Genomic DNA, 21,164 nt, shown 5'->3' with positions numbered 1-21,164 from the left:
AAGACCTCTTTACAGTTATTTGAGTCATTCTGGCTTGTGCAACTTGTGGTGATGACGCGCTGGTGACGACACAATCCAAGATGGCGGCGGCACAGACTACAGCCGATACTATGTAATAAAAGCCTTAAAAGACATGGCTATAATGAAAAGAGTGGATGGACAGAGGCATAAACATGCAGACTTTCACACAGACACACACAGACTTATTAAACACACACGGACATCGGTAAACAGAACAGGCTTCACCAGCCGGCTGGCACTATGACCCAGAGGCAGAGTAAGTGCGTTCCCTGTATTGCATTCGCAGGCTGTATCACCAGTTTATCTTTTTACCAGTTGTTAGAGCTACTGTCTTTACCAGGGAGATAATATTTATTCATGGTGATTGTTTTCTGGAGTTTTACTGGGATTTTTACTGGTGATTAGTTCATATCTCCCTTGCGCTCCGCAGTCCAAACTGACGCCGTAGCCAGACACACACACACACACACACACACGCACACACGAGTGTGTCACACACGTCACTCAGTTACAATAAGGAAGGTTGCGGTCATTATACGGGGTGGATTAAAGAATGAATAAAGGATTGTTTTATCCCGTTCTTCTCTGTGTTATTATCACATTATAAAAAAGTTTAAAAATAGCAGGAATTAGTGCTGGTCTCGAACGGTCTTGAGAGAAAATCCTGAGTCCGGGCAGCCCGAGTCCGAGACAAGACCAAGTCAAAATGCTTCAGAGTCCGAGACGAGACCGAGACCCTTAAAATTTGGTCTCGAGACCAAGACCGGTCTCGACTACCACAACACTAGTAACCAAACCTTTTTTTTTAACCTCTGGCTGTTCAGTACTTACCTTTCTACCATTTCAAGCTATTCATTGGACTTGCACGACTTGAACTGCAATAAATAACTGGAAAGATTAGGGTGTTCTAAAACTTTTGATTGGTAGTGTATATAATTTTTCTATTAAATTTGTTAATTTAAATTTTTGTAATTTTATTATTATTATTATTATTATTATTATTATTATTATTATTATTATTATTATTATTATTATTAATAATAATAATAATAATAATAAATTATTATAAATTATAAATGCAAGGACTCTTGCATTTATTACCTCAAACAAACACGGGCTTAAAGGTCCTAAATCTTGCCATATTAAGACCTTCCAAAATTACCTACGGCCACATAAGGGTAATATTTTACATTTTGCAAAATTAAATTTTATTAATAAATATGTCTTATTTTCTTTCAATCCGGAAGTTGAGACGCACGGTTACTCAGAACGTCGCCTCTCCCCATGTGAGTGCCTTCCATTTTAATGATGTAGGACTTATTTCCGTGTTATAGGAATTACAAATTGCAATCCCTTGCCCTCTTTTTTTGTGTATTACTGCGGATATGCTAAGCTAACCGTGCCTCCGTGTCTGTGAGTGTGAGAGCATTCCGAAAGTTGTGTAATCAAATACACCGATACGGCGGTATATTAAAAAATTCATATCATAACAAAAATATGTACTGGTATTTGCTATGAACCGGTACCGCCCAGCCCTAGATAAAAGCATAACCGCTGGGAATTTTTTGACCAAAATTTGCTATATTAGGGTCAAGTACCTAAATGGCAACATTTTAAAACCTCATATTAATATAACAATCCAACAAGGAGATTAAATGCTTTTTAGCCGTGCTTAAGAAGACAGGAAGTGATCACAGAGGACTTATGTTTAGTAAAATATTAATCGAAATTCAACTTTTAGTCAGATCTGGATCGTTCAACGTTGTTGGTAAGCTACTAATTTGGGCTATAAGGATGTAAAATTGTGTGTTTTCTGCATGAAGCAGTGATATGAAATATTACTAATGGCTATGTGTAACATATCTGTAAAAAGTTAGAGTGGCGGAGTATGTAATGTCGGCCATAGAAAGCTGATGGTTTAAGCCTCCGGACATTCCTATGATTTTTTAAATTTTTTAAACATTTTGTAAAAAAACATCTCATCCTCACAAGTAGGTGGCGCTATGTCTACAGTCAGTTATTTTTTTTTTGGTATGTGTTAGTTGTCATAAAGTGATAATTTGTGTGAAGTTTCAGATTGATAAGACCATGTACAGCAAAGATATTACATATTTACTGTTATTTCAGGGGTTAAAATGGCGATCTCGACCAGAGTTGAAGGCTTGTCACGCCCACACTGTGTGAGATATGGAAATACTTTCAAGACCTATTGACTTCTCATCAGTCCGTCCTTTAGTGTTGTGCACAAGTTTCAGGCCTCTATGGTTATTCCTCTTGGAGCTAGGGGCTAAAATGTGAGGCCCTTAAATATGATTACAAATAATATGTGATCAAAAATAGCAGATTTCCTATGGGTTTTGGAATATGGCTTCAAGAGTCAGTAAATTTTGGGATGTCTACTGCAAATGCAATAGGGGCTGCTATTTAAAAATTCAAGGTGCGCTAGAGGGTAAATTTTGAAAAAGTAATTACAAAAATGTTTTGAAATTTGATGTTTTGGTACCCTTAACCTACATGGCAGGTTTGGTCATTTCTAACTACTCCAATTGAGACATTCCATTTTTTGGCGATTGGTGCTTTGCCACTGGAAGTGCATTCCATAAAATCTCATCATCTTCCTGACAAATTATCATAAACTTGTCCAGAGCATTTCTGAGCACATTTGGGAAGTGTGAGTTGAAAACTGTCAACACAATGCATAGTAGAATAAAAAAAGTGCAGTAAGATTTCTCACATGTCATGTCATTGCATGTGGAACGCGTTTCACGTTCTGCATGGGGGACGAGTGACCCGGCTTGCGCGGGACAGAAGGCGGGTCAGTGGAGGGGGCCTGACGCCCCAGGGTGACGTGTGCGCGCCTTGTAATTCCTCGGACCAGCAGTGCTAGGAACCCTATTGTAATCGTTCCGATGATTATTAGGAGGCCAAGCCCGCGGTGCTAGGAACCCTATTGTAATCGTAAGGATTTTTATTAGGGGGCCAAGCCCGTAGTACCAGCGGTGCTAGGAACCCTATTGTAATCAGAAGGATTTTTATTATTATGTTTCCCCCGGTAAAAGTGGTATTGCAGGCTAAACCGTGCAAGGTAGGACGATGCCCTTTTGGGGTGTGGGTCCAGACCACCCCGCGTACCTTGGATGCAAAAACTCACATATGTCCCCCAGCAGGTGGTGCTATAACCAAGGTCAACGTGTTTTGGCCTATAACGCCCACATTGTTTGTTGCACATTCAAAAACTTCATAACAGATTCCTTGAATAGCACTGAATCACCTGGGCTAGGCCATGCCAATTTCCGCCTAAACTTTTCTCTGAGCAAAATTGCAAAAACTGGAAAAGTTACTTTTTGAACTCCTCCTTGGAGTTTTGTCCAATCAGCGTAACACTTGGCACGTAGAGTCTTCAGTTAGACTTGGTCTAAAGTTATCAAAATAATTTTGTTCGGGCAAAATATGCGCAAATTATTAATGAGTAAAGTTTTCTAGCTAGCTATGAAAACGCAAACTGGTACATATCTCGGTCAAAATAAATGCTAACAACACGAAAACTGAGATCCTTGGTTGGCTTGTGACTTTGGGGCTACACGGCAAATTTGAATAATGTGGTTAACTAGGGGACGCTCTAAATACGGAATATTTATATCTCTTAAATGGCAAGACCAATTTTTACTAGATTTGGTGGGTATGATCTTGGGTCGCTCCTGAGGCCATATCTCTCAAATTTATTTGCGATTGGTCAAAGTGGGCATGGCTTATTACATCATAACATATAAATAAACAAACATTTATTTCAGCTGAATTATTATCTTGAGGGCTGTAAAATTTACAGGGTAGATATAGAAGACAACACAGACCACCCATACCAAAATTTGCGCCACTAGGTGGGCCTATAATTGCAAACACATTTTGGCCTTTCAAATCTTCAAAAACTTCATATCCCATAGTTCCCTATATAGATTCACATATTCTGACATAGGCCACACTCACTCCCACAGCATATTGCTTTTTGTAAGTCATTACATATCAGAAACCTACGTTTTTGAATTACTCCTTGGGGTTTAGTCTAATCAGCATGAAACTTGGCACATAGAGTCTTCAGTTGGACTTGATCTAAAGTTGATAAATTAATTTTGTTGGCTCAAAATATGCGGGAATAATTACTGAGTAAATTTTTCTAGCTAGCTATAAAAATGCATAACTGTTGCATATCTCGGTCAAAATAAATGCTAACAACACCAAATCTGAGATCCTTGGTTAGCACGTGACTGTAAGGGTATAAGCAAAATTTTCATAATTTACACCACTAGGGGGCGCTGCAATATGGGAAATGTTTATCTCATAAATGGCAAGACCAATTTTTACCAAATTTGGTGGGTATGACCTTGGTTCATTCCTGGGGCCGTATCTCGAAGTTAATTGCGATTGGTCAAAGTGGGTGTGGCTTATTACAACATAACATATAAATAAACAAACCTTTATATCAGCTGAAGTATTATGTTAAGGGCTGTGAAATTTATAGGATACATATATGAGTACACAGATCACTCATACCAAAATGTGCGCCACTAGGTGGCGCTTTAATGGTGCAAACGCATTTTGGCCTGTAACTTTCACAATTTAAATCACATCCCCTAAAACTTCATATCCAACTGTTCACAGCAAATGGCACGTTGGCCTATGTCCTGACGCTCGCCACAAGCCGTCATCCTTTGTGAGGAACTTCCATGTGCTCTGCGAAACCTGGGTGCTGAGTTGCGCGGGAAGGCTTGGCCCCCCTTCATAACTGTTTGCAGTTCTAGGTTGTAATTAAAATCACATGATCATTGCGCAAAACTGCTGATCAATTGGCTGCAACACCTTTAGCTGTTATAAAAAGGAACGCGCGCACAATGCGTAAAGACGCACAGTGGCTTATCTGTCACTGCTGGAGGATGAGGCGCACGGGAGGCCAGAATCGACGCCAGGCATTATTAAATGGGGGGCATTAAGAAAACTTCGGGCGGCACAAAAACACTCCGCTCTGAGTCGCACACAACCCCCCCACCTCCCAAAATCTGCGCACTTCTGAGCGGGTGGGTTCACAACCTCCTCAGCAGTAACGACTATAATGTAAACAAACATACAAAACATCTTAATGACGACAGTCAAGGATACATGAAGTTTGTTTGTCACATACTTTACATTATATACTACTACTGAATAGTACCTTATGACATGTAGTGAAATAGCATTAGGGTGTTCAGCTTTTACTGTGCACAGTGTGCAGCAGGGGTGAAAGAAAGAAGGTAAATAATATGAAATGAGCATTTAACGACAACCTAATGCTGTATAAATACAGCCACAAAAACAAAGTTAGCTTGCTATCGTACCTCTGACCAAGTGGTCGCTACAGACACGGGCATCAGCAGACTCCGCTCCTCCCAACCGCAGGCGTAGGTTTAAAATCCACTTTTCACAACATTGTTCTGTGAGATTTTTACATTTCTCACCTTTGTGAACAACAATCTTCAGTACGCTATGAAATCTGTTTTCCTTTTTTTGGTTAGAATGATTAGAGCAGCCGTAAACTCCACCAAACATAGGCATTTTGATTATTTCAGACGGCAGATTCTCAAGCTTCACTTCCTGCTCTCCATCTCAATTTTGCGCTCTCATTGTCATGATGCAGCAATGTGAGTGACGTCACGTGAATCAACAGAGCAGGCCATAGATGTGTACACATTCTATTGGCTGATCCTAACAACAGCTCTTGGGTATGTTCAATAGCACAAATGTAAAACAATTACTGTACACCACAGTATTGTATATGGAGCAGACTCCCGTCCGCGTGCAAGATTTGTTTTACTCTGTAACGGAATCTATTTCAAATGTAATTAAGTACTGTTACTTGAAACAAAATTTACTTAAGTAAAAGTAAAATTACAGATTTTAGAAAGCACTCAAAAATGTAGAAAGACACAAAAGTTACTCAATTACAGTAATGAGAGTAAATGTAATTTGTTACTTTTTACCCCTGCTCAGTTTTAAACTTTTTGCTTGTCTCGGTCATGACCAGGAGTCTAACAGGCGGAAAAATACTAGCAAAAGCCTTAGCCCATCCGAGCCTGTGGTCACATGACTGCCGTAAAGTGATACGTCCTCCAGGCATTTTCCAGGTCACATGACATGGCCAAAGGCGGTCCATCTCTCCAAACTTACAAGGTCGGTACTTCAAGAGGGAAGCCCCGCTCGGAGCATTGATACTGTCAAGCGCTGTATATTGGCCTGAGGAATCATTTAAAATAACCCATATGGGTCAACTCTTTAGGTCAAAAAGTCTGCAGTGTGCCTTTAAGGAACTTATCTGGTACCATGGACGTGTCTAATGCTGGTGTGTAATTTGCAGGTGTGGGTTGAAATCACAGTGTGGTCGTGGGAGGAGGCCAGGTCAATGGCTGTGGAGCTTCGACATGGAGCAGCAATGTTTGGACATACAGGACCTGAACCCCTCAAACATCAGCAGAGAGGAGAGTAAAACAGTAAGTTGCAAATTACCAGTGGTGGACCTTAAGGGCTGACCATTCTCAGGCCATCTAATTGGCTCTGAACAGCCACCTGCCAGCCGAGCATTCAGGTTTCAAACTAAAAATTTATGAAAGAGGTTAAGATGGTGTTTTGGTTACAGATTTACTTCAAAGCTACTTCAAAAGTGTGAATAACATAACAGGCCACAACACAAGTACCAGAAGCATGGGGGGCACAATAGAGGCAAACAAACTAAATTACTTTTTCAACCAGTTCAACCAACCCATGCCCCTCCCCCACCCTCTCGCTCAGTGCACCCATCTCTGCTCCTTCTCTCAGCATACCTCCTCTACCTCAACACAACCCCCAGGGGCAGATCTACCCGGGTGGCATAGGGTGGCAGGTGCCACCCCTTAACAAAGCCTTGCCCCATTGTACACACGGGTACGGAACTATACGACCGCGGTCCGCCGACCGGTAATACCCCGCTGCCGCTTCCTGACTGCGGAGCAAATGTTTTAAAACACCAACAAAGAAGACGCGGAAGTATCGCGAGAGCGGCACGGAAGTGCGTTGTTTATGATGGCACACGAGAGGAAAAAGGTAAAAAACATAGCTACCAACACTTACGTATTTGCCGTGAGCAGTGAGCACACATTTGCATTAGAAACAAAGTCGTTCTGAAACAGCCCCGGACTGTCTCTCTCCTCCCTCCCTCCGTGACTGACGTTCCACTTCCTTCAGACATCGGTGAATGTGTGTGCTCAGGTTTTGATCGTTTGAGTGCGTTTTCTGCGCTGCAGCTTGTGTGTTCACAGATTGTGTAGATTTGAGTGTGTGTGAGGTAATGTGCACTGACATGAGTTTATCCGGTGTGTGCTGAACAACATGCCAGTGACACCTTTTCCTCATCTGCTTACAGTTTGTTACAGCCTGAGCCACGGGGCGACCGTGGCTCAGGTGGTAGTGGGTCGTCTTCTGATTGAGAGGTTGGGGGTTCGATCCCAGTACCTCACTATGTGTTGAAGTGTCCTTGGGCAAGACACTGAACCCTAAATTGCTCCCAGTGGTCGACTAGCGCCTTGCATGGCAGTCCTGTCCCACTGGTGTGTGAATGTGAGAGTGAATGGGTGAATGAGCTGATGTGTAAAGTGCTTTGAGACTGCTTCAGTGTGGTGATAAAGTGCTATATAAAATCAAGTCCATTTAGTCCATTTACAGTGAAAACAACTGATTTAAAGCCATATTTTTGTAGAAATTACAAACATATTGCACCGTAGTAATTTAAATAATACTACTAGACACTTTTTTATCACTCACACCATTTCAAGTCTTACACTTTACAGAATGGTCCTTCAATGTGATGGATTTGACAATTGTCCTGTTTATTTTCATGGACAGAAGCTGTTTTTCTGTGATGCGGATGTTAGTCTCCGCTCCAGTAAATATTAACAATGTTGAGCTACTGGCTGGTCCAGGGGTCTGCAACCTGCAGCTCTGGAACCTCATGTGGCTCTTTGACTCTTTTTGTGTTGACTCCCTATAGTTTTCAAAAATATATTAAAATAAGGAATTGTTATTTCTTACAGTGGGTATTGATGATTAATGACATTAACTTCAAATATAATTATATTATATAACTAAACTAACAAAAAGGCTATTCTGGATGAAAATAGAGATTTTATGTGTGAAAAATTTTATTTACAAGTAACTGCCAACACGTCAGCTTTATATGCATGCTTGATATGTTGCAATAAATTAGCAATTAGCATGTGTTGACGACATGATCACATGTTATCTAATTCAAGTTATATTTGTAGCCCTTCAAATACATTTACTCAAAAAATGTTGTTCATGTAACATTATTCAATATAAACATAACTGTATAGAATTTTACACACACTACTGTTTTAATTGAGGAGGTATTTTTTTCGCCTCCGGAAAGACTTTAATCCAGGTGAGATTAGATAAAATGGGTCCTTTAAGAGTAAAGGTTGCAGACCGCTGGGCTAAGAGGCTCATGTCCATTCACTTCTGTGCGTCTATAAATCAATGTCTGTCAAAGAAAACATGGTGAAGCTACTTTGTGAATCTCACAGAAATGAAGAGGATATAATCATTGTGCTTGTTAAGCAGCACTGATATGTGTCCATGTTTACAGAGAAGTTGATAATATTAGCACTGAAATGAGTATTTTCTGCATTCATTTTGTTTTTAATGATTTAACGTTAATTTGCACAAACATTAACAATATTTTGGTGAAGCAATATTTTGTATCAGGCTTTCCTTAAAGACTTAAACATAACATAAGGACATGTCCCTAGTTGTGGTCAGTGTGTGTTAAGAAGAGTCACTGTTGCAGTGGGTTTTTTTTAACTGCAAATATTGCACAGGCTCATTTTACCCATGCCTTGAAACTGCATTCAGACTTCTTATACTATGCTGTATACACTTGGCTGTCATTCAAGTGAAATTGATTGACAATGTTTTGTAATTCCTGTGAAATGGATTCAGTGCAGTTATTGTGATGTATCGTGGATTAATTTTCCTACAATATAGTGATTATCGCAATATCGTAATCAATATTGTGATATATCGCATTGCGAGGTACCTGGCGATAGTGTTGTGGTAGTCGAGACCGGTCTTGGTCTCGAGACCAAGTTTTAAAGGTCTCGGACTCTGAAACATTTTGACTCGGTCTTGTCTCGGACTCGGGCTGCCCGGACTCGGGATTTTCTCTCAAGACCGTTAGAGACCAGCACTAATTCCTGCTATTTTAAAACTTTTTTATAATGTGATAATAACACAGAGAAGAACGGGATTAAACAATCTTTTATTCATTCTTTAATCCACCCCGTATAATGACCGCAACCTTCCTTAATGTGACTGAGTGACGTGTGTGACACACTCGTGTGTGTGTGTGTGTGTCTGGCTACGGTGTCAGTTTGGACCGCGGAGCGCGAGGGAGATATGAACTAGGGGACGCTCTAAATACGGAATATTTATATCTCTTAAATGGCAAGACCAATTTTTACTAGATTTGGTGGGTATGATCTTGGGTCGCTCCTGAGGCCATATCTCTCAAATTTATTTGCGATTGGTCAAAGTGGGCATGGCTTATTACATCATAACATATAAATAAACAAACATTTATTTCAGCTGAATTATTATCTTGAGGGCTGTAAAATTTACAGGGTAGATATAGAAGACAACACAGACCACCCATACCAAAATTTGCGCCACTAGGTGGGCCTATAATTGCAAACACATTTTGGCCTTTCAAATCTTCAAAAACTTCATATCCCATAGTTCCCTATATAGATTCACATATTCTGACATAGGCCACACTCACTCCCACAGCATATTGCTTTTTGTAAGTCATTACATATCAGAAACCTACGTTTTTGAATTACTCCTTGGGGTTTAGTCTAATCAGCATGAAACTTGGCACATAGAGTCTTCAGTTGGACTTGATCTAAAGTTGATAAATTAATTTTGTTGGCTCAAAATATGCGGGAATAATTACTGAGTAAATTTTTCTAGCTAGCTATAAAAATGCATAACTGTTGCATATCTCGGTCAAAATAAATGCTAACAACACCAAATCTGAGATCCTTGGTTAGCACGTGACTGTAAGGGTATAAGCAAAATTTTCATAATTTACACCACTAGGGGGCGCTGCAATATGGGAAATGTTTATCTCATAAATGGCAAGACCAATTTTTACCAAATTTGGTGGGTATGACCTTGGTTCATTCCTGGGGCCGTATCTCGAAGTTAATTGCGATTGGTCAAAGTGGGTGTGGCTTATTACAACATAACATATAAATAAACAAACCTTTATATCAGCTGAAGTATTATGTTAAGGGCTGTGAAATTTATAGGATACATATATGAGTACACAGATCACTCATACCAAAATGTGCGCCACTAGGTGGCGCTTTAATGGTGCAAACGCATTTTGGCCTGTAACTTTCACAATTTAAATCACATCCCCTAAAACTTCATATCCAACTGTTCACAGCAAATGGCACGTTGGCCTATGTCCTGACGCTCGCCACAAGCCGTCATCCTTTGTGAGGAACTTCCATGTGCTCTGCGAAACCTGGGTGCTGAGTTGCGCGGGAAGGCTTGGCCCCCCTTCATAACTGTTTGCAGTTCTAGGTTGTAATTAAAATCACATGATCATTGCGCAAAACTGCTGATCAATTGGCTGCAACACCTTTAGCTGTTATAAAAAGGAACGCGCGCACAATGCGTAAAGACGCACAGTGGCTTATCTGTCACTGCTGGAGGATGAGGCGCACGGGAGGCCAGAATCGACGCCAGGCATTATTAAATGGGGGGCATTAAGAAAACTTCGGGCGGCACAAAAACACTCCGCTCTGAGTCGCACACAACCCCCCCACCTCCCAAAATCTGCGCACTTCTGAGCGGGTGGGTTCACAACCTCCTCAGCAGTAACGACTATAATGTAAACAAACATACAAAACATCTTAATGACGACAGTCAAGGATACATGAAGTTTGTTTGTCACATACTTTACATTATATACTACTACTGAATAGTACCTTATGACATGTAGTGAAATAGCATTAGGGTGTTCAGCTTTTACTGTGCACAGTGTGCAGCAGGGGTGAAAGAAAGAAGGTAAATAATATGAAATGAGCATTTAACGACAACCTAATGCTGTATAAATACAGCCACAAAAACAAAGTTAGCTTGCTATCGTACCTCTGACCAAGTGGTCGCTACAGACACGGGCATCAGCAGACTCCGCTCCTCCCAACCGCAGGCGTAGGTTTAAAATCCACTTTTCACAACATTGTTCTGTGAGATTTTTACATTTCTCACCTTTGTGAACAACAATCTTCAGTACGCTATGAAATCTGTTTTCCTTTTTTGTGAATCTCACAGAAATGAAGAGGATATAATCATTGTGCTTGTTAAGCAGCACTGATATGTGTCCATGTTTACAGAGAAGTTGATAATATTAGCACTGAAATGAGTATTTTCTGCATTCATTTTGTTTTTAATGATTTAACGTTAATTTGCACAAACATTAACAATATTTTGGTGAAGCAATATTTTGTATCAGGCTTTCCTTAAAGACTTAAACATAACATAAGGACATGTCCCTAGTTGTGGTCAGTGTGTGTTAAGAAGAGTCACTGTTGCAGTGGGTTTTTTTTAACTGCAAATATTGCACAGGCTCATTTTACCCATGCCTTGAAACTGCATTCAGACTTCTTATACTATGCTGTATACACTTGGCTGTCATTCAAGTGAAATTGATTGACAATGTTTTGTAATTCCTGTGAAATGGATTCAGTGCAGTTATTGTGATGTATCGTGGATTAATTTTCCTACAATATAGTGATTATCGCAATATCGTAATCAATATTGTGATATATCGCATTGCGAGGTACCTGGCGATAGTGTTGTGGTAGTCGAGACCGGTCTTGGTCTCGAGACCAAGTTTTAAAGGTCTCGGACTCTGAAACATTTTGACTCGGTCTTGTCTCGGACTCGGGCTGCCCGGACTCGGGATTTTCTCTCAAGACCGTTAGAGACCAGCACTAATTCCTGCTATTTTAAAACTTTTTTATAATGTGATAATAACACAGAGAAGAACGGGATTAAACAATCTTTTATTCATTCTTTAATCCACCCCGTATAATGACCGCAACCTTCCTTAATGTGACTGAGTGACGTGTGTGACACACTCGTGTGTGTGTGTGTGTGTCTGGCTACGGTGTCAGTTTGGACCGCGGAGCGCGAGGGAGATATGAACTAATCACCGGTAAAAATCCCAGTAAAACTCCAGAAAACAATCACCATGAATAAATATTATCTCCCTGGTAAAGATGGTAGCTCTAACAACTGGTAAAATGATAAACTGGTGATATTACAGCCTGTACATGTAGGACAGGGGACGCACTTACTCACTGGGTCCTAATGCCATCCTGCCGGTGAAGCCTGTTCGCACAAGAATGACTCAAATAACTGTAAAGAGGTCTTATATTAGTCTATTATCTTTTTAAAGTGCTGTTTTTTTGTGGCTTTAGACTCAATTACATGTATGTATATAATATGTTCCCCACAATATAAACAGGTTCACAATATAACTATTTTTTATAGTTTCTGTTTCCACTGTATCCAGAATAATAATAATAATTCTCAGCTAAAGAACTATTAATTGATTTGTCACATGACTGTTCCAGGGTTTGAGTTTGTTTTATTTAGATTCACATCTACCTGTAGCTCTATGTTTTTTAGACTGATGACAACTTGTTTGTAGTTTTATTTCAGAAAGTTTCACTTTTACAGTTACAGCTGGAAACCTTTGTTAATTGAATATCCTAGTTACATTACAGCAACCAAATTAAACTATATCAACTAAGTGAATTAATAAAAATGGCCTGTGTAAAGGCTTTTTCAAACTAAAAAAATTATCTTGTGAAATCTGTGACCTGTTGACCTGCACAACTCAAAGAATCAGAATCAAGAATCATTATTTCTTGACAGAAATGCTTTTAAACACTTGCTGTACATTCAGTTGACATAAAAATCTTGTTTTCAAATATGTAGAATAATTGTGAATTTATCAGTAGTAGTAGTAGTTTTAATATTTTAGTACATTTTTTTGCAGGCACCTTTTTTGTCCGTCAAATATATTTAAAATAAACTAAAATTAAAGAGAGAATGTTATTTAACTGTCGAACCTTGTCATAATTTTATTTATTTATATATTTTTTTAAATTGAAAAAAAAAATGTTTATGGTCTTTGTCTTGGTCTTGGTCTCGGCTGGTCTCGGTCTTGGTCTTGACTCGGTCTCGGCTCCGGAAAGTCTTGGTCTTGTCTTGGTCTCGGTGCATTCTGGTCTCGGGCAAGTCTTGGTCTCGGATAGTGTGGTCTTGAACACGACACTACCTGGCGATACCCGGCCCTATAATTCAGTATGCTTTGTGTATGTCTGCTATATGTTGCCACCTCTAAAAAAAAATTCTGCCCCCCTCTGACCATTGAATTTTTTCTAAACCTTCGCCTTCAAAAAACGTATAAAAAAAATATCAAATTATCAAATATCTCATATTGATTATTGCTTCAGAAACTGGTCAATCACAGGAGACACTGCCCTCAAACCCATTGAATCTCTGACCAAAAAGGCCTTCAAAATCTTTGACAGAAAAAGCTACTTGTATCACTGCTGTCATATTTTTCACAAATACATCTTATCCTTTGAGAACTATAAAACATTCAAATATGCCTGCTACACATATAAAATATTAACCCAATCACTGCCATTGATGTAAAAATACGTAATTTCAAATCCAAATGCTCGCTGCTATTGACGTAATTATACGTCAATGGCACGTAATTATACTTCAATTGTGTTTTTCGACTGGGGTTGCTAGGAGCTTGTACTATGATGTAGTGAGCAAATGGTGGCATGTTGGTGGCAGCAGCGCACCTTTGGATGAGAGATTAGCCATGATGGTCAGAGGAAGAGGAAAGAAGACCAGAGCATGTGTGGAACTAAGTGGACTATTGACAGTGTCGCGATCGTGAGAGAAAACAATCAATAAACCTGGGTACGCTGTGACACTCGGCATGTCCGGGAGAAGGAGGAAGTTGCGTGTGTGCAGACTGAGGGGGTGAGAGACAGATAACAAAATAATAATAATTTTGCCATCGAAAGCCCGGTCTCATCTAGCGGCTGCACGGGCCGAATAAACAAAACAAGCTCCTCGGCACACTTGGTTCTTAGGATTATTACAAAAGAACACTGCTTAGTAGCCATTTTTGAGAAATACATATGATAAATTGGAACATTTTGAGATTTTATTTACCATTTATTACCACACAAATGCATACAAAAGTACTGAAAATTGGTACCGATGAGTACCAATACTGATTCACAGGTACAGAGTATCGGTACCGTAATTGGTTTAAATATGAAAGGTACCAATCCCTAGTTATGGTAAGTAAATACTGGAACTGATTGTGGTGTGCTGATTTCTTATTAGGAGGAAAAATTAGAGCGAGTGAGGTGGAATCTTTACACTATGTTTGGTCGTGACTAGCTCTGTTTTAATTGCCCTAGCGAGTGTATAGGTTGATAAAAAGGTGCTTCGAGTCGGTTTAAACGTTAGGAATGTCATTTTCGTAGCATAAATTGTAAATTGAACTTCCATTTCCATCTGCAACGATATGATGATGTTATAAGGTTAAGTAGAATTAGGTTGCTCAGTACCCCAACCTAAACAGGAAGCCAATACGTTTGCCCCTTTTACCCAGCATTCAGTTCCTAAAAGTAACTATTTAATGTGAAGACCTCACTGTTTATGAAATGCTTCTTTTTTGAAAGACTATGAACTTCACACAGAAGTATGTCAGCTCATTAATGAATGACCAGCAAACAGCAGGTTGAACACATACCAATCAGATTAGAGCTTTTGGGCTTTGGTGGTGTGACTGTTGAAACACCATCAGAGTGAGGAGAGACTCAGATGTAGATCTCACAGGGGCTCAATTTAATGTAAAAGTACAAAAATACAGGATACTGGAATCTTTAGATGGCTAAGAGGTGCAAATGATCAGGTGGAATCAGCAGGGTTTTCTGTGGAAGTTGGATTATGATTGTGATATGAACGATTGCAATGTAACAGACTGACAGCAATTTAGAGAATGGCATGCACACACACACAAAACCTTGACTGAGAACAGGAAAATGTCATTATGCTTCAGTTGAGTTATTCCAACTTGGCATTTTCAAATGAACAGATCAGATTAATATGCTCCTACAGCTTAATCAACTGCGGTTATATTGACCTACATAAATATGTTACGACCTGAAAGGAACGAACATATTTATAAAGGACACTGGAAACGAGGATATACAATTTTAACGTTTTTATTTATGCATTGCCAGGATTTCTGAGTTGCCACTGTTTCCTGAGGAAAAAGGAGCAATCAACAAAGCCCTAAATCCCATGTCCCAAAACTAACAAAAAAAACAAGGAAAGACAAGGTAACAATTTACAAAGTAAGAACTGAAAGTTGGATCTGACGAGTCAGCTAAACAGAACAAAATGGTACAGTTCCAGGTTAACCCTGTACAGGGTCCGCGGAGCTGAGGCCACACCCAAACTAAGAAACAAAAACCAATCAAGTCTAAACCCACCCAAAGAAAACATGAAAACAGTACTACTAATCCCGCCAGGTCTAAACCCAAAACATATCCTTGGAATCAAAATGATCCAGCAGTATCCAACCAGTCAAGGCGTGGCTGTGCCTGCGGCTATCAAACTCCGAAGAGGCGAACATGCGCCCACAGACGAGGCACGCCGCCGGCAGCAGAGCGAAGTGCAGCTGAGTGGCTATCTGAAGATGGGGGTAGGCCAGTTACCCGACAGCCAGCCTATTTATAGGCAGGATAGGTGAGCTGTACCTAACACCAGCATTGGCACAGATGGGGAACATTCCAGTGGTGAAATGGGTCTCACTACACTTTTTTTCTTATTGAGACAAATAATGTAATCTCTAAGAGAGTACTGGATGCAGTTAAGTTTGAGGGATTTGCTCAAGGTCTGACGGTGATAGCCCACAGTGGATTTGGTCCAGCCACCCTCTAGTTTACATGCCTGTTTCCTGAACCATTAGGCCACTACTAGCTAATGCATGCTCTTGAGTTTCTTCTTCCTGTTTGCTCTTACAAGTTATGTATGATGGTCAAGTAATCAGTTGGTTTCTGAAAATGTTCATGCATGCTCTAAGAATTGGCCAAAATGTGGTTGTTCCTCCTCAGGTGTCTCTCTCCATCTCAGGACTTCCAGTGTTGGAGAAAGGCGAGTTCTACTCGTGCTTCTTCCATGACAGCTACAGTCATGCCACTGTAATTGAAACTGGAGTCGCCTGTCATTCTCCTGACAGCATCAACATACCCTTGGTACCTCCAGGACATGGTGAGGAAATTGTTGTGTATTGGCATGTGACCTATAGGGTAATTTAACCTTGAGCAAATATATTATTTCTTTGTAGAAACTAAGGCCAGGCTCATCTGTACATTACAGGACCAAAAGCTATGAGCTATTGTGGCAGCAAACTTGTGTGATTAGTCACAATCTAAAACATTTTGCGAGCCTTACGGTTCTGCGCGTTCAGCTTTGAATATAAGTAATTCCTTCTGCCTGTTTTGACTTGTTTTGGCCCAATCAAGTTTTTACCTGGAATTGCTTTTTCAAATCCTAATGAATTGTTGGTTTTGGCTTTTTTTGTTTGTTTGTTTGTTTTTTCCCCCAATATTTTGAACACATCAGACATTTGAACATCAAACCTGATTAAATGCAGAGCATGTATTTGCTTATTTGCATATGAACCTGGTGTGCCCTCTTTACACAATCTGACAAAGCTAAAAGGTCTTGATTACACATCCTAACTTTGAACTTAAATGTTTTGTCAGATATCTTTAAGATGTTGTATAAGATGTTGTGTCCATCTCATTATCATGCTGTCTGCCTGTTTGTGTTTTCAGATTTTGTCACTGTCACACTATCTCTTCGTTTTGGTGATGTCATGATTACAGGAAAAGATTTCACTTTCTTTGACTGCACAGCTGTAAAGCAGCTTTCCGGCAGCATTCCGTGAGTTGCTCCCCATAATTGATAAACTACTACTGCTCATTAAAGCCTTTCACTCCTGCTATCTATCTTATTTTCTTCTTTATGCTCCAGTCACAATTAATTTAAATGTATAGTTTAATAGTTATTTTAACCAGACATTTTTGTATTCAATTATTTCCTACATGACGCTCATTTTATTTTCTGGATGTATTTTACTCAACACTATTTATCAAGCCAGCCTATTGAGACTTAATATGTCCATTGGTTGTCATTTGATGGATTTATCAAACATTTTGTTTCAGTTATTCAGTAAACCATACTAATAATACAGAATAGCTATTTTCCAACCCTCTTTGGCTTTTACGTCTGAGTACTTCAACCTTCATGTACTGTAAGTCATTTTATACACATTTTTAGACCACAAAAAATGTCTTATGGACCTACCAGGACCTTTGTACACTTGTATTTTCTGAGAAGATGACTTTACATCATTGTTTACTTTTTTTCTGAATTGTTTTTTTTTGTAATCATGACTAGTGCTTACTGCTGGATTTGTGTTCAGTTGCCAAGGTTGTGTTCTGAGTCGATGGGGCTGCAACTGGTGTGTTCACCAACATCTGTGTACCCACAAGCCCGCCTGTGAGGAGGGGGTGATCATCTACAACCAACATGTAAGTTAGTGCACATGGTCAAAACTTTTGTTTGTAGCAAAATATTACGTACACCAAAAATGTGTTTAAGTGTTTTTACAAATCAGTAAGAGGAACCAAAATAGAAAAAATGGCAACATGCAATAAGTGTTACCTTGTCATTTACTTTAAATCAGAACAAGGACAGATTGAATTTAATATCACAACGCTGCCATGAAATACTTATGGCCATAATCCTAGTTCAATTCAATTCAACTTTATTTGTATAGCACAATTTACAACAAAGACATCAATGCACTCATCAAAATATAAAATTCATAATAAGAAAGAAAAAACTTAACAAGACCCACATGAACAAGCATTTAGCGACAGTGGGAAAACAACTCCCTTTTAACAGGAAGAAATCTCCAGCAAAAACCAGGTTCAGAGGTGGCAGTTATCTGCCTCAACTGGTTGGGGTTAGTGGACAGAAGGACCAACAGAACAGGATAGAGAGATAGTACATCAGAGTGTCCCAGACTAGTTGAGCAGATCAGAAACTGCCATCATCAGCTTCACGACACTTGAAATAGAGCAGAGAGAGAAGGGTGAGAAGAAGGCACTGACTGCAGAAAAACATGATACAGTATTGTCAAGTCAGCCTGCCTTGGCCTTGGGCCTCTCTCCCAGTGGCCTAGTCAACACTTATTATAAAGGTGACGAATCTCTTCCCGTTTATTGAACCAGTAAATGCGACCGTTTACAGACGAGCCCATGTCCACTCTAGCGATTAAATTCTGTTATGATTCAGTCCAGTTTATGTGGACTGTAAATCATCACAGCTACATCAGAATTTGAATCTCTTCCCGTTTATACAAAGTCTAACAGCGACTCCAAGGACCGCTTGTCCCATGTCCGCTTTTGCGGTTAAGTTAATGCTATTATGCTGTATACGCTTCAGCATATAAGTAGGTTTTGAGTTTAGCCTTAAAAGTAGAGAGAGTAGCAGCCTCCCGTACTAAGACTCGAAGCTGGTTCCAAAGGCAAGGGGCCTGATAGCTGATAGCTCCTGTTCTACTTCTAGACACGTTAGGAACTTCCAGAAGGCCAGCAAACTGAGAGCGGAGTGATCTGCCCGAACGATAGGGCACTAATAGGTCTCTAAAATATACAGGAGCTTGACTATGCAGAGCTTTGTATGCTAACAGGAGGATTTTAAACTATATACTAGATTTTACAGGAAGCCAATGAAGGGAAGCCAATACTGGAGAAATATGCTCTATCTGGTTTGTTCCAGTTAGTATTCTGGCTGCAGCATTCTGAATTAACTGGGGACTTTTAGTAAGCTCTTGGGACATCCTGAAAGTAGAGAGTTACAATAATCTAGTCTAGTTGTAACAAATGCATGGATGACTTTTTCAGCATCACTCTTGGCCAAGATATTCTTGATTTTAGAGATATTACGGAGGTGGAAGAAAGCTGTCCTTGAGTTCTGTTTAATATGAGAATTAAAGGATAATCAGTATCAAAGATAATGACAATTTTTTTACTGTGGTGCTGAGTGACAGAGTAATGCCACCCAGAGACACTATTTGCTCTTATAATTTCTCTCTGAGGTGGACCAAATAAAATCACTTTGGTTTTATCCTGGTTAAGAAGGAGAAAGTTGCAGCTCATCCAGGAAGTGATATCTTTAAGACAGACCTGGAGTTTTAATAACTGATAAGTTACAACTGATTTCATTGACAAGTAGAGCTGTGAATCATCATTTTTAAGGAGAGGTTTGATTACAGCAGTTTTAAAGGCCTGTGGTGCATAACCCATTGCTAGAGATGTGTTAATCCAGTTCACCATATTAGTGCTAATTAGTGGAACAACATAACTATTGAGGTCAGTCCAAATAGACCAATTGGAGTAAAACTATGTAAATAAAAGCTGCATATTGGTGTACTGTAATTTCAGGAACTGCTTTAAGAAATTATTGAACACTCCTGCAGGGGGGACATTAGCTTTGTTTCTAATTGTTAGAATTTTATCAGTAAAGAAGTTGATGAAGTCATCACTGCTCAGGTTGACAGGAATAGAGGGTTTGACGGAGCTGTGGCTTTTGGTGAGCCTGGCTACAGTGTTGAATAGAAACTAAGGATTATTTTTGTTTTCCTCTATTAAAGTTGAGTAATTGGAAGCTCTAGCTTTGTGAAGAGCTTTTTTACAAGTTAACAAACTTTTTCTCCAAGCATTATGAACTTCTACCATGTTTGAAAAGAGACAATTTTCCAATTTTCTTGATGCCTGTTTTAAAAGAAGCAATTCAGAATTATACCAGGGAGCAACCTCTTTCTGACATATCTTCTTTTTAAGTGGAGCAACAGCATCCAGAGCTGTGTTAGCTACTTTCTGTTGCGATATCATATGGATCAGAGGTAAGCAGTGATGGAACAAAATCTTTAAATCTAGCTTCAGCTTTTTCAGACAGTGATCTACTATAGTGTACTCTCCTCTCAAAATTTAAGCTGGCTGATATTTTGAAATCAGTGGATAACAGGAAGTGATCTGAAAGGACAGGATTTTGAGGATGTATTGTCAGGTGATCAATATTTAAACCAAATGTTAGAACAAGGTCCAGGGCATGATTAGATGATGAGTTGTTTTTTTACATTTTGTATAAAGCCGATTTAATCTAATAGTGAGGTAAATAATGTATTTAGGTTGTTGTTTTCATCATCAACATGAATGTTAAAGTCACCTACTATGATAGCTTTATCTGTGCTCAGCGCCAGATCAGTGAGAAAGTCAGAGAATTCAGAGAGAAACTCCGAATATGGACTAGGAGGACGGTAAACTATAACCAGTAAAGTGAGTTTTTCTATCTTGTTTTTGGGAATACAAATTTCAAGTGAGAGGCTTTCGAATAAATTTTGGTTAAGTTTGGTTTTTGGGGTAACTGATAAGCTTGAGTGAAAAACTGCTGCCACTCCTCCTCCCCGACCACTCTCACGGGGAATATGGTGATTACCATAATTGTGAGGGCTGGCTTCAATAAGAGCAATAAAATCTTCATTTTTGAGCCAAGTCTCCGTGAGGCATAATACACCTAATTGATGGTCAGTTATAAGATCACTCACTAAGAGGGATTTAGACGAAAGGGATCTGATATTTAATAGTCCACATTTAATGTTTTGTCATTGTGTTGTGTTCTGTTTGTAGTTTTAATTTTGATGAGATTTCTATGGTTAACTCCTCAATTGTGGGCTTTAGTTTGTGTTGCATGTTGCTCTGTACTGCTCAGCACAGTGTTTATGGGGTATATTTGCTCAGTGTTTTGAGTAAAGTGCTCATCTATGGAAGTGTTTCTTGTAACGGCCGCTTTATTCTCAGCTAGTCATG

General features: G+C 39.4%; 1 protein-coding gene across 6 annotated transcripts in view; it reads left to right on the top strand.

Annotated features, from left to right (window-relative positions):
* The window catches only part of plxnb1b (plexin b1b), a 231,255-nt gene that overhangs the window by 118,510 nt on the left and 91,581 nt on the right, over positions 1-21,164 (top strand). For all 6 annotated transcript variants that reach the window (XR_003674034.1, XM_028445814.1, XM_028445815.1 and 3 more), the window contains 4 exons: positions 6,404-6,536; positions 16,335-16,491; positions 17,061-17,169; positions 17,711-17,819. Coding sequence is in view for 5 of the 6 variants with exons in the window: in XM_028445814.1 (XP_028301615.1) it covers positions 6,404-6,536; positions 16,335-16,491; positions 17,061-17,169; positions 17,711-17,819 (508 nt within the window). In the remaining variant the exon portion in view is untranslated. The remainder of the gene's footprint in view (positions 1-6,403; positions 6,537-16,334; positions 16,492-17,060; positions 17,170-17,710; positions 17,820-21,164) is intronic.

Source organism: Gouania willdenowi, chromosome 5 (assembly GCF_900634775.1).
Source record: "Gouania willdenowi chromosome 5, fGouWil2.1, whole genome shotgun sequence".
Lineage (NCBI taxonomy): Eukaryota > Metazoa > Chordata > Actinopteri > Blenniiformes > Gobiesocidae > Gouania > Gouania willdenowi.
This window is presented reverse-complemented; position numbering and strand designations above follow the sequence as displayed.